The following is an 18,289-nucleotide window of genomic DNA, read 5'->3' on the forward strand; positions in this document are numbered from 1 at the left end:
GACATTATGAAACTAAGGAATTTTTTAGCTTTATTTTTCCTTTCTTTTTATTTATGATAATGAAATCAATAATGTTGTAAACGCTTATTTGAATTTATAATACATATTAAAGCACTTTTATATAAATATATAAAAATACATATAAAAATTTCAATGTAAAAGACTTTTTTACTATGTTTAATAATATTTTGTCTATTTTGATGGAAGTTATGCATATAAGAAAAATACTATTATTTTCTGCTTTATAGATCGTATTACGGCTTGAAAAAGAAATATAATAATGTACAACCTTTGCCCGAAATTAACGAAAGTGAAGATGAACTACACTTGGAATCTGCTGATGATTATGAACTTGATATTGAAATTGAAATTAGTGAGCTAGATGAGGGAGATAAGAATTAGGAAGGTGAAAATGAGAAAGTTGTTTTAAAATCTTCAAAAAAGCAAAAAACTGACTATGCAGCAAAATGGTTAATACAAGCTAAAAAATGGACTTTGCTTTCTGATTTTCAAGATTTAAGCTAAAAATTATCACTATATACTGATGCTTTTCTAGAACATTTGGGCCTCTCAGACTTTTCTTATCCAATTGAATTTTATCGCTTATTTATCACCACAGAACTTATTAAATTTTTATTTGAAATACAACATAGAAATCTACAACATAGTGCGCTTCGATTAAAAAGATAAGTTGCAAAAATCATTACCTATTCTTGATTTCCAATACATTCATTGATTGAGTAGTTTTACAATGCCCATACATGAGCATTGCAAAACTACTCATTCGAAGAATGTATTGGAAATCAAGAATAGGTAATGAATTCAATGCATCATTAATGTCAATCAATCAATTTGGTAAGGTTATATCAATGATACATTTTAATGACAACAACAACATCCCCAACAAGGAGAGTGATAACTATATTAAATGCTTCAAGGTGCAGCCGTTAATCAATCATTTCCAGCTACAGTTTCTTCAAATAATTAAACAAGAATCTCAAATGTCAAATGATGAGCAAATCATTCCTTTCAAAGGAGCCCATTTTTTGAAACGCTTTCTAAGAAACCAAAAAAGTGGGGTTACAAATTGTAGACAATAGCAGAAATTTCTTGGTATACCTATAATTTTGAAGTTGAAAGTGGTCTTGGTGCAAAAGGTGTTCCTCAAGGAACACCTTTGACCCTCAAAATGGTTGCGGCGAGTGAGTTTGTTATAATGCGTCTTTAGAATGATATTTTACCAAATGCATACCAAATTTATTTGACAACCATTTTGCATCACCAGAGCTAGCAGTATGCCTGAGAGATACCAAGAAAATTTGGGCTTTATCTTCATTGAATGCAAATCGCTCTCAACCATTCTTAATTCCAAATAAATCTGTAATGAAAAAATCTGGTCGTGGTTACATTGAACAGTTTATTTATTCTTCCTCAAAAATTGTATTAAAAATTGGTATAACAATAATTGTGTGCTCACTTTATCAATATATATTGGCAAAATCCTATTGACACATGCAAGAGGTATGACAAAATAGCAAAACAAAAAAATTGATGACCGTGCCTCTATCAAAGCTACAACACTTTCATTGGGAGAGGTAAAAATAAATATTAAAGTTGAGAAAGTTAATGTACCTAATGTAAACTATGGGCCGGATTTCAATGACTTAGGTACAATAAGCTTTTTTTAATTGTATCTAGGCCACTAACTATTGTACCTAGGACTGCTCTCTAAAAATTAGGCTCAACTCGAATATAAACTGACAACAAAGAAACAAAATTTAATTAAAAATTTACTTAATCTTAGATCTTTTTCAACAAATTTTTCTAGTTTTATTTAACTGCAACACTTAATTAAATAACAAAATTTACTAATAGTTTTGAGCAAAATTGACAAATTAGTTTATGCGTTAAATGGCAATCCCAGAACAACCGCGAGAAAAAAAAAATTCTGCTCCAATAAAAATTCAACAATCTACCTCGTAATCAACCAAATTCTTTACACACATATAGTCCTAGGTACAAGCAAACTCAGGGGCCGCCGAGAGTAAGGGGCAAAAGGAGGATACGTGTCCCGGGCGCCAAGATAAATGGGGCGCCAGAATACAAAAGACAAAAAAATATATAGTGAGATTTTAATTGCAAAAAAGTAAAACTTACTTGATGATGTGCCAAGTAATTGTTAAGCTTTGTTAACTAATTTTATTTGTTAGGGTTTCACGACTCCCTATAGAGTGTTAAAATCTCAATGCAAGTCAATTGTCACGCCTACCCTTTAAAAAGAAAACTTTAAAAATTCACGACTACAACTACAACTATAACTACAACTTATAACTGGTGTCTCTTAACTATATTGTATATAATGACAAAGAGAATTATTACAGATAACATAATGAATCACTGTGCACAAACTAATATCAAAGTCACAACATGGATAGGTTAGCAATTGAATGCAAGGTTGTCTCAACGCAATTCTGTGTCGGAGCTCTCTAGCTATAGAAAAACTGTACCAGCTGTACATTAGGTACCGCATCTAGAGTTTTGTGTGCAAGTTTGATCAACCCTTAATAAAAATTGCTGTACTCAAACGTGCCTAACAACATTTATAAATTGTTAATTAAACATTTTAGTTACGATCAAAAACTAAAAAAAAAATACTCGACTTAAAAACTCGAAGAACGCAGTGACCTCATACCGCAAAGTAAAGTTGCTTAACATTTACAATGGGTTTAATTTTACATTCTACAAGTACAGGCTTTCTTATAAAACTCAGAATATAATTTAAGAAAGAATGGCCTGTTTAAAACTCAACTAATCAAAGGTTATCCAGAACTTCAACACTTTTTTAAAAACGTATAGCAAATACGGTTTATCAATTTCGGTGAAGTTTTAAATTTGATATTTTTTAAATCTTAATAGTTTAAAGGAGTCTTCATTTTTTACTTCTGAAAACACTTTAGGCTTTTCAACCAAGTATACACAAACGGTCTTTATCCTATTTTCTAATCTGTGTGCATTGTACTTCGAATTTTTTAGCTCAATGCAAGTGCCTGTTGCATTGAGCTAAAAAATTTAAATAACCTTTAAAAAATTGTTTTTGTAATTTAAAAAATTATAAACAACCTTTAAGTAAATTAAAACTGATTTTAAAAAGTTATTATAGAGCCACTATAGAACACCGAGCATCTATTGGACAGACATATTAAAAATGAATTTGATGCAACTCTGTCGTAAGATGACATGATAATAATAAAAACAACAATAATAATTTTGCTAGTTAAAAAGCAAAAAAAGGTGTTTTTAATGTTAATTTCAAAGAACCTGTTTATTAATCCTAATCTACGAATGTTAAATATGTTTTATAAGTGTTATTTAATCCAGATGCAATTCATAAAAACATGGATGTAAAGTATTGGTATTATAAATAAAATCACAGTTGTTAATTTGTAAAATTGTACATGCCTTAAATTTAAAAATATGTATACTTACAGGGGTGCATAACTGCCGCAATGCCCCGAGCGTCATAAAAGCTCTCGGCGTCCGTGAGCAAACTATAAGGCCCTAGGTACAAGAAATGTTAGCCTCATAAAAAATGTCATCTAATAACAAACCTCGATTGAGAGGAAACTTATTGAACATCGCATTTAGTTATAAAAGAACTTATAAAAAAGAATTTCCTCTAGTATTGTAAAACAATCTAAGATACCAGCGGATAACTTACTTTAGACCATCAAAAAGGCTTTTTCGATTATAACTTGGTGTAGCGACGCTCTTTGAGAATCAGAATAGGATTAAAATATAGATATTTTTATTACTAATTGCCTCACTGAGAAGCATTACTTAGAACTTTATAGTTTTCAAATAAAGTAGGGTGGTCCTAGGTACAAGGAGGCCCTAAGTACACAAACTTCCCTTAATGTTCTTAACTGCTTTTAACTTTTAGCTAGCTTTTAACTAACAGTGAATTAATTAAATATAAAATGCTAACTGCTGAAATATTAAACAGTTTTTTGAATAATATTAGCTCTACATCAGCATTTACATCTACATTACTACTCTAACATTTGATTTTTTTCAAACAACTTCTTCTAAAAAAATAAATGAATCAAAACTACAATTGAGTTGTGGACTGTATTATCAAGTCTAAAAATTAATAAAAGTGCAGATCAGATGAAGTTAGCGTTAGCTTATTAAAATTAGTATATGTAGAGCCTGTTAAAATCGAAAATGGTCAGGTTTAGGAGCCACGGAACATTCTAGAACATGCCGTGATATATTTGATTGGCTGAATCCAAAGATCTTGGCAGTCACTCCAGAATACAGGATAAAAAAAGTTAGAGAACCCTTGGAGATTAACAAAGCAAGAGTTTGAAATGAGATAGGTATTGGGCAAATTATTCTCAATCAAGATGACGGAATATAGTTAAAAAACAAAAACTTGGGGACCAATCTTGAGAAAAATTTAACTAATATCACTATTATATTATTTTATTGGTTTTATATTTTACGCCTTTGGGCTCAAATCTTACCTCCAATCCAAATATGCAGATGCAATTGCAAATCTTTTTATGATCCGACAAATATTAATAAGAAAGGATTTTTTTCAACGCGACAATAAAACTTAAGTTGTTTTGCGGTGTTTTCTATGCAATTTTATTACTTAAAATTTGAATTAATAAGTTAATTTTTAAGAATAACTATAATGAAATTGTTTAATAAATAAAGATTTAGCTTCGGATGTTATAATGCATAGTTCATTGAAGGTTGGTAGCAAAATATTAACCAAAAAAACCAGCAAACATTTGTATTTTATGTATTTTTAATTAACTATACAAGTTTTTGTACTTTTGTATATTTATTTAATTTATATGTATTTTTTATTAACTATACAAGTTTACATAATGTGTTGAAGTTTAATACTAAATTTTAATTTAATTAAACAATATTAATTTTTCCATGTTAATTATAATTTCTGTTTGCATATTATTTATTACATCTATATCATTTTGTATTGCTTATTAAATAGTCAAAATAAAAAAATAAAAAATTCTTGCATTTTAGTATTAAAAATTTTTAATGCCAAACTTTACAAATCTTTTCACAATAAAATACTGTGTTCGCAACATAACAAGTAAATAGTTATTTACTTGTAAAAATCTTTCAACATACACAAATTTGTTTTCATGATATATTTATTTTTTATGCAAAATGATTATCTGCTTTTGATATTTCTTAGAAAAATTAACTACTAGGGTCTAGTAGTTAATTTAGTGCCTAGTCTAGGTAGGAATATTTTTAGATATTGAATAATTTTCTGAATATTAGCAAAAAAATACTGATTTTTATTGTCAATCAATTTGCCTATTGACTTGAACTTCATTTGCAGCAACATATAGCACATTTTATTGCACATTGTGTAAAAGAATAAGGGCATTATTTGAAGACCTAGCTAAGGTATGACAACATTTCATTACATACAGCTCTCTTAATGTTTGTATTCCATACAAAGTGTAGATTAAGATAGTTCATAAATGCAAAAAAAAATTTTTTTTGTAGTTACAGATGCATAGATGTTTTTTAGTGACAAATGATTTGTTAACTAAATTAGTGGTTTTCTCAATACCCTTTAGTATTAAACAGATCTCTAATGTTATTTAGAAAAATTACTTAAATAACATGTCAAAAATTATGTCAAAATATATGAAATTATGTAAAAAGTTCAAAAATAATAGTCATTTTATAAAATGATTATTATTTTGATTTTACTGCATAAAATCATTTTTTTAATGAAAAATAAAAAAGTAATTTTTTAAAAAGTTTTTATTTATTGGCATTTTAGTTAAATATTGTCTTTTTTTAATTTTTATTTTAATTGATTTCTTTTATGACAATTTGTGATTTACTTAATTTTATAAATTTAGTTTTTATTGTAGCTAAGTTTCTTTTTATTTTAAATGAGTTATTCCATGTGAAATCAGCAGGCGCATATCACCCTATTTTTAGATTACGCTAATTTTTATATATGTTATAGGGCTTATGAAGTTTAAGAAAACCTAAAAGTTTGAATATCTAACTTATTATTTTTTAACTAACTCCCAAAAAAACTTAAAGTAACCATAATTAGTTTAGGGGTTACTAGAAAAAAAAAAATAGTGTTAAAAAGAACATGAAAAAGGGAGAGCATTGATGTTCGTGGAAAAAAAATGTATAAAAGTAATATATGTATGTAATACAATAGTATTACATACATGGGCGAATAACAGGTTTGTAGAGGTAAAAATGGAATCAGGAGTAAGGAAATGACAAACATGATATAAAGACATTAGCAGATGCTAACTTTGCAATGGATTTTATCTATAGTTTCCATTGGAGGTCAGTAGTGAATGAAGATGTAAAGTGAGAGGGTTGCCATTTATCAATGTAGTAAATAACTGAGTTTTGTTGAAGTTAAAATTCCCAAGTCACTGCAAGTACCAAACTGTTACAGAAAGGAGATCAGGTTCAAGATTGGCTACCTTTTCTAAGCAATTAAAAAAACTTTTTGTCAATGTAAATTCATGGAGTAGTTCATGCGGTACCAATTTGCTTAACTTTCATTGTTTCCCAAGCAGTGCAAATATATGCGAATAGTTTCATCACTCACATTAAATCTTAAGGCATGAGCTTGGCATGTCTGACTTGAATCCTGCTCAATTACCAGCTTGATATCATTGTTATTGATTATTGATGGTCTTCTGGAGTGTGGTTCATCTAACATATTTTCATCTCCAAAGGCAAATTTTTGAAACCACTACTGACCTGTCCATTCAGCTACAGTACCTTTCCCTAAAGCAGCGCATATCTGACAACAAGAGTTTGCAGCTTTGGTACGAAGTTTGAATTCATAAAATAAACAAGCACAGACGACCATACTCTACTAAAAATACATATAATACACTTTAATTAAAAGTAATCAAACTTATTAAATACATTGTATGATACTCCTTGAAATGAGCTTTAACTTACATACAAAATTACTCTACTACTACATCCTGTTTTGTGAATATAATTCATAAAAGTAGACAATAAATAAAAACCTTTAACAAAAAACTTTATTGGTTACTTAATAGTATAAATAAACATATGATTATGCTATATTCAAGTTATAACCAAAGAAAAACAGATTTTAAAATTCAATTTATACATCCGCATAGTCCTATTCCAAGTTTTTCTTGGTCCACATAAGAAGATATATGTTGGGTGCCAATGTTTTGTGTACCATTGATCCCCACTATATACAATAAATGTTTGAGTATACAAAATTTCTGAAATTGAGTTGGCAAAATTGATTGATCAAATTAAGATTTATAAAAAAAAATTCTATAGAATGGCTATTTTAATCTTGTAATTTATTTTTTTAAGTATATATTTAAAAAACAGCAGTATGAATGTGTAATTATCTAGTATAATACAAAGTTAAAAAATATGATCCACAAAAAAATACTCCTGCCATTTATCTTTTAATTTAAGTGGCATTTTGAAAAATAATTTTTTTAAGGTGCTTGAAGAAGTCCCATCTTTTCATGGAGCACAGCGGAATAGTATTTAATCAAAGTGAATCAAGGTAAAATGAAAAAATAACTATATAGACCCTATTTTTTGACATTATATTACCACTAAATAGCACCTGATTTAGTTGTAAGACATAATCTTTGATTTCCCCCATAAGAAATTTGTTAAAAATGTCTTAATATACTCTTTTAGTTTCGACAGTTTGTTCACAATAAGGTCCCACAAATGAAGACCACAAATTCAGTTTGCAACTTTCAAATAGCAAGCCAAAATTAGTTTAACTCCATTTGCATTAATCAGTTACCAAATTTGTTCAATGTTGCAGTGAATTTCTGGTAAATCTTCTAATACCACAACAAGAATTTGTCTCTTAACTCCAGTGTCTTTGCCAGTCCTTTGATTGAGAGTTTTTTTTTTGGAGCAGTGAAAAAAAATGATGCGGAGGAAAGACTTACAGAAATTTTTGTTGAAGATCCAAAGATCCAAATATTTAGTTTTAGAAACCTGTTTTTTTTTATTATTAATTTTTGTTCAGAAAGTTTGTTTGAAAGAAACTTATTAAAAATATACTTCCAAATCTTGTCTCATTTTTAAAAGATTTTCTATGAATATATATGTTAAAATTATTTAAGTATAAATATTTACCTGGGGGAAATATTTATACTTAAAATCATTTTGCAAGTATAAAAGGTATTTTAAAAGAAGACTTTTTTATAAGTAAAGCCATATTTGTTAGTTTAAAAGGCTCTCAAACCAGATTATGTCAAGTACTTGCAAAGTACTTAAAGATGTAAAAAAATATTTAAATAAATAATTAAATTAGCTTCATTGTGTCAAAAAATCAACCTGTTTTTTTCATTAGCTTGTGTGATGATTTAGATCAATTATAATAATATTAATTTAATTAATTTTTATTTTTTCAATTGAAATAGTATTTAAATTTTTAATTTAATTAATAATTCAATTGTAAAAATATTTTATGATTTCAATTATTTTATTTTTATTTATAATAATATTATCATTAAAATATAATTTTAAAATTATTTCGATTTTGTATAAAATACCGAGTTTTTTTTTAAATTGTTTTTGAATTTTATTTAGATGTCATCCTAATTTGATAACTTTATCTATTATCTTTATACATGTCTTCAAATGACTCAAATAGAAAGCTCCTCTACCTTTCTGCTGCAGCCATTTGTAAAGAAAGTGGCTTCGAAGGCGCAAGCGATGTTTGTTTAGAAACGCTAACTGAATTGTTGCAAGCATATTTAACAGAACTCACTCGAACTTGTAGATGCTTTAGTGAACTTAGTCATCGAACAACTCCTGATTTTACTGATGTCAAAATGGCATTAGCTGAAGTTGGAGGAACACTAAATGACATTCACATGTTTTCTAAGCATACACACAACCAGACTTTTAAAATTGCTCCTACAAAACCTGTAATAGAAAATAAAACGCTTAAATGTGGACTTCCTAAAATAACCCCACCTTCATACATTCCAACTTACTTTCCAGAATACCCTGAAGTCTACTCATTTGTTCATACTCCAACAATTCGAAAACCGCCTAGTCAATATCAAGTTGTTCGTGAGCGTATGGCATCTCAACGTCAAATGACTGAGGCTTCACTTATAAAATATATTGACAGGACAAATCCATCAGACACACAAATTTTTGAAAATGTTGACACAAAGTTATATCCTATTTCTACTGTATCTATTGAACCTTGGCCCTATTTAAATGCGTTGTTATTATCCAATATAGTTTCTGACGGATTAGAACCAATGCAAACAACAGATGAAATTAAAGTCTCATCAAACAATTTAACAAATGCAGACAACCCTTATATAATGCTGCCGAAAAAGCAACGTATAAAGTATTAAATATCCTTCAAAACTGTTATATCTTTTAATATATTAAGTTTTTTGATAAATGCTTTGAAAGAATCCTTTTTAGAATAGTACAATTTAACAACAATCGTCTAATAGTTTATTGAAACAAAAACTCGTTTGTTTATATTTTTTGTTTTCAATTTTATTTGCATTATACAATTTTTTTTGAAACCATTGTTTTGCCGCCACGCGACTTATTTTTTATTTTTTGTTGTTGTTGTGTTTTATAGTTATTTTTGCGCACAATTATTTAAATTATTATTTTGTAAGGACCAAAAATCATTAGACTACAATATAAATTTTTTAGGTTAGTAGGACCTTAGATGTGTTTCTGCACATTGCTCTATATAATTTCAATCGATCTATTGCGACCATTTTCTATAGACGCATGTAGAATTTAGCGGATTTACAGTATTACAGTGGTAATAAAATTGTTCTAACGGTACTTTTAAATAAGTATATGTAAAAAAACAATCATCTATTATGTATCTGATTATTGTCTTGATTGTATTAAAATAATTAAATTTTTAATATTCGCGTAGCAATTTTCTATAGACGCACTAAACATTTTACGAGTTTTATCGCAAATTTCTTATATTCTGTAGTATTTTTTATTTTGTGAGTCGAAATTAAGTTGAACTTAACCAAATGCCGAAAGGAAAGGCCCTTACCGATATTGAAATATGTCAAGTATTGGCTTATCATCGAGAAAAAGTTCCAAATCGAGAAATAGCTTGAAGATTGAATAGATCAGATCACGTTATCCGTAATTTCTTGAAAAGTCCAACAGATTATGCAATAATCAAGAGGAAACCAAAGAAATCTAAGGTTTCAGGCCGTGAAAAACGCAGAATTGTTCGACTCGCATCAAATTCATCAAAAAGTTTGAAAACAATTAAGTCAGATTTGGGTATAAATGTTTGTAAGGAGACGATTAGGAAAGTTCTTAAAGACAGCCCACACGTACGATCAGAAATGAATAAAGCACCAAATTTGAAGTCCGTTCACAAACAGAAACGGATGGAGTTCGCCCGCGAAAACATGGCCAAGTAATAAATTTTAGATTAAATTCTCATGAATACGTAAGATGTCTAAATAGTTGAATATTTTTGTTTTCAATACCAGGTGATTTTTTCGGACGAGAAAAAGTTTGATCTTGATTGGCTTGATGGCTTTAGTGGCTACTGGCGTGATTTGAGGAGAGAACCCAAATATTTTTTGACAAGAAATTTCGGTGGTGGATCTTTGATGGTTTGGCTTAGGTTTTGTGCAACAGGAAAGCTTAGTTTGAAGCTAAAAAAATCGAGCAAATGTGGTGGCCTGCTCGAAGTCCAGATTTGAATCCTGTTGAAAACATCTGGGGAATCATTGTAAGACGTATCTACGCTGACCAGAAGCAATATAACTCTGTGGCAGAGCTAAAAGTAGTGGTATTAGAATGCTGAGGGGATATGGAGCCAAAAGTGCTGGAAAACTTGGTGGGAAGTATGCCAAAACGAATTTGTCAAGTAATTGAGCTCAAAGGAGGTCCAATCGTGTACTAAAAATGCGAAAACATTTTTTTTGATAGTTTTGTTAAAAAATGTGAACTGCGTCTATAGAAAATAGTCAGCTATCTTTTGAATTTAATTCATTTATGATTGACCTCATTTCAAATTTGATATTATTTTTTGATAATTTTCATTATTTTTTGATACTTTATTTATAATTTATTGAAATACACTATAAAAATAAAGTTAAGTACGTTTTTAACACATAATCCACATGTGCCTATAGAAAATGGTCGCAGTGTATTACCTGTATATTACTATTCAAAATGCTTGATGCATTTTGAATGTCTTGAAATTCCTTAACTGGGAAAAATTAACCATGAGCGAGACTAGGTTTTTTCAAGCCGAGACGAGACCGAGACGAGAAATTAGTACTTCTCGTGAGACCGAGAACAAGACGTTTATTAAAATCCAAGTAAAAAAAAAAATGTAAACATATAGACACAAATGACATTTGTTAATGTAAACAACTTTTTCAAATATTTATTCAGAATTTTTTTTCCAAACTTTTCCAATAAGACAATGTTTTCTCTGATTAAAATGATTTGTTCTACTTTTTCTGGGTGTAAGTTGTGTCTGGATGATCGGACGACATTTCCACCTGAGCTAAAAACTCTCTCTGATTTAGTTGCACTTGCTGGAATAGCTAAAATTTGTCTAGCTAATGAAGAGAGTTCTGGCAATGTATTTGAATGCAATTTCCACCAATCAAGAGTCGGAAAGTGTTTTTTGGCATCAGGGAGTTTTCATACTGACACATTTCGCTCAAAATAGGATTCAGTTCAGATGTTGGCTCTTGTGTTTCAAGTCTGACGTTTAACTTGCGCTTCAGTTTTGAATTAGGGGACAAATTTGCTAAAAAGACTCTGGCAACAGGTTGGCACTCAACATTATCCTTAACCTGTGAGGCTAACCATTTTTTTGTTGTTTGAAATTTTTTGAAGAGCTTCAAGTGAAGTCCCTTTAAAGCAGGATTTAAGTAGTTTGCTGCAGCACTCAATAAGTTTCCATTGTGACAAAAAGGAAATCTTTTCTCAATGCAGCTTCTCAAGTTTTTTGCATACAAGACACCGTAGCCATTTTTTCCATCCGTCTCAATAAATTGATCAATTTGGATTAAATAAAGAGAATCAACGACAGTGTTAATTGTTGGAATAGACTCAGCCGACCACGTTTCTGTAGCTTCTTTAAGTGGGGCCAAAATTTTTACTGCTCACTCGATTGATTTCCACTGTGATGCACTGATGGTCTTTGAAGAAAAAATATCTTCATTTGCACATAAGCTGATAATTGCACTCTTTAGATGTAGGACAGAAGCCATGCAATCCAGTTCACTATTCCATCTTGTGTCAACAGATTCGCGTAACTGTCTACAATTGATTCCTTGAGCTGAAATGAGGCAAGAATATTTCTTTTCAATATGAACAGTATGTGTCAAGTTGAATTCCACTGGTAAACTAATGAAATTAAGTCGAAAGTGCACCATTTTATACAAAAAGTTTTTGTATTTAAAATCTAATTAAAAATATTTAAAATTTAATTAAAATATTTTAATTAGATTTTTAAAAAAAATCTAATTAAAAAATCTAATTAAAAATCTAATTAAAATCACGGAGTCAAAATATTAATTAATTAAAAAAATAAATTATTAAGCATTTTGTAAATTATAATAATTTTTAATTTGGAAAATAATATAATATTTAAGTCTCGTTCTACTTCTCGCGAGAATTTTCTATTTCTCGTTTCTCACGAGAAGTCCCATTTCTCAAGAGAAACGAGAACGAGACGAGATCTCGCTCATGGTTAGGAAAAATAAATGGTTGCTATAAATTTTTGTTCTCCTTAAAAACCAATTGAACAAACTTATTGGACCAGTAAAAGCGCCTGAGAAATTAATTTAAAACATAGGTTTAATCAGTTTTAACTTTTAAAGTATTTTTCTTTAAAATTGATTATTAATAAAAAAAAAAATTTATTATTTTTCAATTTTGGTTTTGAGGGTTTTGAATTTTGAGGGTTTTCAGGTTAAAAAAAAACGTGTTTTTGATAAATTTTTGAATTGTTTATGGTAAAAATCAAGTTTCTGAAATATACTTATATTTTTAATTTAATTTTATATTAAATTAGTTAAAAACCATGAAAAGCCTAAAAAAAGTTTTTGTATAATAGTTTTTTCTAGTTTAATTCAGCCCGCAAAGATTAATGGATTTAATCATGTTACTGCAGAGGTAGCCAGCTTTTTATTTTATACAAATTTTATGCCACAAATCGACTTTTTACAGGTAAAAAAATATTCTTGCTGCCTTTGTAGTAAGATACTTCAATTTGTTTTTATAGGTGTGTAAAGTGTAGAGATAACCGACTCAGATTATTCTTCCGAAACTTTTGTTATTTATTGTTATAAAAAACAAAATAATATAATACATAAAGAAATTTTAATTTAAAAAAAAAAAACTTTCGGTTTACTACTCTTTATTACCGGTAAATTAAATTAATCGGGAAAATAAGAAAAAAAAACCCGGTTTTCGAGATATTAAGTATTTTTTTAAGTATGAATGAATATGCTGTCCTGTGTAAAAATTACTTCCTAATATTCAATGGGTTCTCGGATTAATAAGCTATTTTTTTTTTTAGTAGGAGTGCGATACTTAGCATGGTGACAACTTCTTCAGTTAAAACAAAAAAACATTTATTGTTAAAAAGTAAGTACCCCAAAATATAAAAAAATTATATTCAGATAGTAAAATTGATTTAGAAAAGTATATTACCGTAATATGTTTTTTTATATCAATTTTACTATCTGAATATGACTTGGTATTTTGTTGTAAGAGTTGTGTACTATTGTTATAGTTGTGTAAGTTTTTTTGTTATTGTAAATTTTGTGATGTTAATAACGTTAAAGCGATATATTTTACTACTTAAAATACAGCTATATTTTTCCAAATATTTGAGATTTAGATCACAGTTTAACTCTTTTTTATTTTTAAAATAAATTTTTGGTTACCATAGCAATTTAATTTTTAATACTTGTTATTTTGAAAAACAAAATGTAGACGTAATATTATTAGGTATGAGGCGAATAATTCTTTTGACCAGCCTCGCACATTTTTTTAATCTATTAGGCTGGCGTAGATGCAAACCTGTGTCAAATTGTTTCCTGCCTAGGATTATAAATGCTAGATCTTCTTGAATCTACTCAAATATTTTTGCTTGTTCAAAAAAAGACAACTGCGCAGCTGATTGCTTGGGATGCCATGAACTATCTATAAATGAGTCAGGTTCTTTTAAAACTTAAACCACGTCTAAAGTAACTAAAAAACTTAACATAAAATACAATAATCATAATCTAACTGTTTCAATATACCTTTTACAAATATTTGTAGTTTGCGAAGTATCTTTCCATCATATCAAATCTTATCTCTAGCAAAATCCACCAGACTTGCCTGCTTATTGTGAGACATTTAAATTCTGCTGTTTTTTTTTTAGATATCAGCGTTAATGAGTACTATCCTTTATTAAAGTTAACTTTTAAGGCACCTCAAGCTTCTATCTACGCTCCTGTTTTGTTTCTTATCTACATTAATGATCTTCCCAAGCTTACATTTAAAGTTACTCTATTTGTTGACGACTAAACTTTTTATTCCTGTCTTGAAAAAAACTCTTCTCTTTCTGTCGCTTAGAAAAGGCAGCCGATCTTGAATATGATCTAGCTTTTGTAACAGATTGGAGCTTGCAGTGGCTTGTGAATTTTAACTCCAACAAGACTCAGTTATTTACTGAAAACAACTTTACAATAGTGTCGACATTACTAAACTAATAAATCCTCTCATATACAATTGATTGCTAAATTAGCATCTGCTAAGGTTGCTTCTCTTTATCTTGTTTGCCATCATATTACTCCTGATTCCATTCTCTAACTATACAAATCTCTTATTCTCCTCTGTATGGAATACTGTTGTCATATTTGGGCTGGTTCTTCTAATGATAATTTTTCTTTTTTAGATAAGGTCCAAAAAAAACTTTGTATACGCAGTTGGAACTGGTCTACCAAGCCTGAGTCTCTCTTCCTTTGTTGTAAAGTTAAATAAATTTTTTTTTTCTGCAAATGCTATCATGGTTGCTGCTCAAAGGAGCTATCATCTCTAGATCCTCCATCCAAAACTTATTCTCGCATGACTTTTTATTTAGCAAAGTCACATTATTTTACTATATCAATCTCTGCATGCTCTAAAAACTTTTGTTTCTTTTCACCGCACTTCAACCCTTGAGAACTCTCTTCCATCTTCATTTTTTCCTGACTCACACAACCTACAACTTTTCAAGTTTTTTCTCAACCGTTTCCTTGCTTTTTGATTATGAAAATGATTTAAATTTATAAATAAATTTATTTAATTTTATAAATTAATTAATTTATGAAAAATTAAGAAGTATTTTTTTTTAATGCTAAGGATAGTTTGAGCTTTTATCATTTGTATACTATAAAACTTGTGAGGTTTATTATAATTTAAATGTGTTGTAGATAAATCAGTTTTATATTTGCAATCAAGAACTTGTAATGAAAAGAAACAAAAATAATTTTTCGTTATTTATAGTAATTTTATTAAAACCTTTTCGCTTATTGTTGAAAAAAATACAATATTTTAATGATCTTAAAATAAACGTAGAACACTACTATCTAAAACGAAATGATATATTATTTTATCTGTTTTTGCTTTACTAAATGCGGCAGTAGGCTATAAGTAAAACACTCGACTCATAAACCAAGAGATTCGAGGTACAAATTCACTATAAGTCTCAACGCATGATGAGTTTTCAACAAGGTTCGTAGAGGCAAGAGTTGAGAGAAAACACTATTATTCAAGGTTCGTAGAGGCAAGAGTTGAGAGAAAAAACTACTATTTAATTAAAAAAAATTAATGAAATATATATACCTTTTATTAAAACGCAAAATCAAGATGGTACTGATCGTATACATATGTTTTTTGTCGGAACGTTTGTACTTCCTTGTACGTGCTTTGTATGATTCTTCTTATAAGTCTCGGAGTAGACATCCTACATAACAACTTTTATTTGTAAAACTAACCTCAAGCAAAATATAGCTAACATCAAAAGCAAAATATATTTACTAGAACATGTTTACAAAAGGTTTTTTTTTAAATAAATAGACAAACATGAAAAATTTATTTTTTTGGTTACATAAATTTTTTGTTAAGACTGCATTTAAAAAAAACTCGTTTGTATTTTGTGAAGAATCACTGTGTGCCTTAAATGTACATCAAAAGTTAAAATATCTAAATTCAAAACTATTTTTTTTTATATTATTAGCAACTCGTTTTAGAAAACTATCAATATTCTTTATATGTTGCTCTCATGCAGATGTATGTAATCAATATGGAGCTGCTATTTTTCATTCAAGTGATTTTAATCTTTAAAAGCTGTCAGTACTTGAAAACAAACAAATAAATATATTTTTCTTCAAACCAATCAATTAATCAATATACCTTCTCACTTTAATAACTTTTTATACTTACATACATACATACATACCTACATATATATATATATATATATATATATATATATATATATATATATATATATATATATATATATATATATATATATATATATATATGTATATATATATATATGTATATATATATATATATATATATATATATAAATATATATATATATACATATAAATATATATATATATATATATATATATATATATATATATATATATATATATATATATATATATATACACACATTAGTGAGAAACAATAAATAATAATAATAATAAATAAATAATAGTAATATAAATAATAGTAATAATATCTATAATATTAATAATAATAATAATAATAATAACAACATTAATGTTATATGATATATATATATAACAGTGTAATGGAATAAAAGAGGCACTGTGAGCTATAACGAAGAGACATTTAGATATATTTAAGTCACTCAAAAAAAAACACACATATAAAGACACACACATATACATTTATATATATATATATATATATATATATATATATATATATATATATATATATATATATATATGTATATATATATATATATATATATATATATATATATATATATATATATATATATATATATATATATACGCATAAATACATATATATGCACGCAAATAAACACTTTTAGACGATTAAATATATTTACATACGCTTATATTCTTATACACACACACACATATATCCAAAAATGCATACATGCATATAAATACAAATTTACATTCGCGTATAAATATGTGCATCTGTGGAAAAAAAAGAATAGAAGAAGAGATATCTGAATAGGTATAAAAATAAGACTAAAAATAGTTATAACTATTTTTTTTTAAATAGTCAAGACAGTGATAACAATGTGTTAGAATTTTAATTGAGTGTTTTTATAGAGAATAAATTTTTAGATATTGGTAATAAAACTATTACATAAAATGTTTGGAAGACTTATTTTATTTGAAATCGGAAGAGTTCTAGGAGTGAACTGATTTGGTATTTAGGAGATTGAAAACCACGATTATTATTATTATTTTTTTGAAGGTAAACCTAGATTATAACAAGATACTAATCTAAGTTTGTAGTTATAAATATCACTTGTAAATATTAAATAAATCTGGATTAAAATTGCTAGGCTGGAAATTAAAAAAAGTTTGTTTTTAAAAAACTTCTAGAAACCTTCATAACAGTTGCGATGCTCTCAATAAGAAGTCAACCTTTCTCTCATCTAGAAATTGTATATTTGTTTCAGGGCCAACGACACGGGTTTCGAAGTGATGGGGCACAATCGCCGACTTTTTAAAAAAGTCCTTTGTATCTAGGAATTTATTTTTTAAAAAAAAAGATCTTTTAGAAAAAAAGTGGAGAAAAACAATGGCCTGCTATAATATCAAAAATGATGAAGGTTTAGATAGCTTGATAAAAATTGATTTTTTTGATAAAATGTTCGGAAATTCTACTGAAAAAATCAAGCGTGGAGGATTAAACGTCTGCTGTTTTGTTATGTCAATCTGTAATATATTGTAATTTTATATTTTGAAAAGTAAACAATAATTAAACTATTACTTCTTTGTACAATCTGATGATGAATCAAATGTAGGTCTTTAAAAACTATATTTAGCATCAACATTAACTCTATTATTTATTGGCTTTTGAAATTTATTAGCTAACTTATTTTGACTTTATGTGTATTTTCATCCAAATCAAGTTCCTATTTGAACTGATAAAATATAAAGCGCGTTAAAAGTACTCTCGA

General features: G+C 27.9%; 1 protein-coding gene across 3 annotated transcripts; it reads left to right on the top strand.

The window, feature by feature from the left end:
* The first annotated feature begins 4,221 nt into the window (after nucleotides 1-4,221).
* On the top strand, nucleotides 4,222-9,567 carry LOC124811624 (transcription initiation factor TFIID subunit 8). Of its 3 annotated transcripts, none has more exons than XM_065806103.1 (2): nucleotides 4,222-4,379; nucleotides 8,650-9,567. In XM_065806103.1, the coding sequence occupies exon 2, from the start codon at nucleotides 8,691-8,693 to the stop codon at nucleotides 9,432-9,434; it is 744 nt and encodes a 247-aa protein (XP_065662175.1). In that variant the 5' UTR covers nucleotides 4,222-4,379; nucleotides 8,650-8,690; the 3' UTR covers nucleotides 9,435-9,567. The 3 variants fall into 3 exon arrangements, with proteins under 3 accessions (XP_065662175.1, XP_065662173.1, XP_065662174.1); XM_065806101.1 differs by lacking the exon at nucleotides 4,222-4,379 and adding an exon at nucleotides 4,597-4,760; XM_065806102.1 differs by lacking the exon at nucleotides 4,222-4,379 and adding an exon at nucleotides 5,302-5,451.
* Nucleotides 9,568-18,289: the final 8,722 nt, after the last annotated feature.

Source organism: Hydra vulgaris, chromosome 09 (assembly GCF_038396675.1).
Source record: "Hydra vulgaris chromosome 09, alternate assembly HydraT2T_AEP".
Lineage (NCBI taxonomy): Eukaryota > Metazoa > Cnidaria > Hydrozoa > Anthoathecata > Hydridae > Hydra > Hydra vulgaris.

Bases quoted from the DNA above. Each gene is read 5' to 3' on its own strand.
- LOC124811624 (XM_065806103.1), top strand. From the start codon at position 8,691: ATGTCTTCAAATGACTCAAATAGAAAGCTCCTCTACCTTTCTGCTGCA.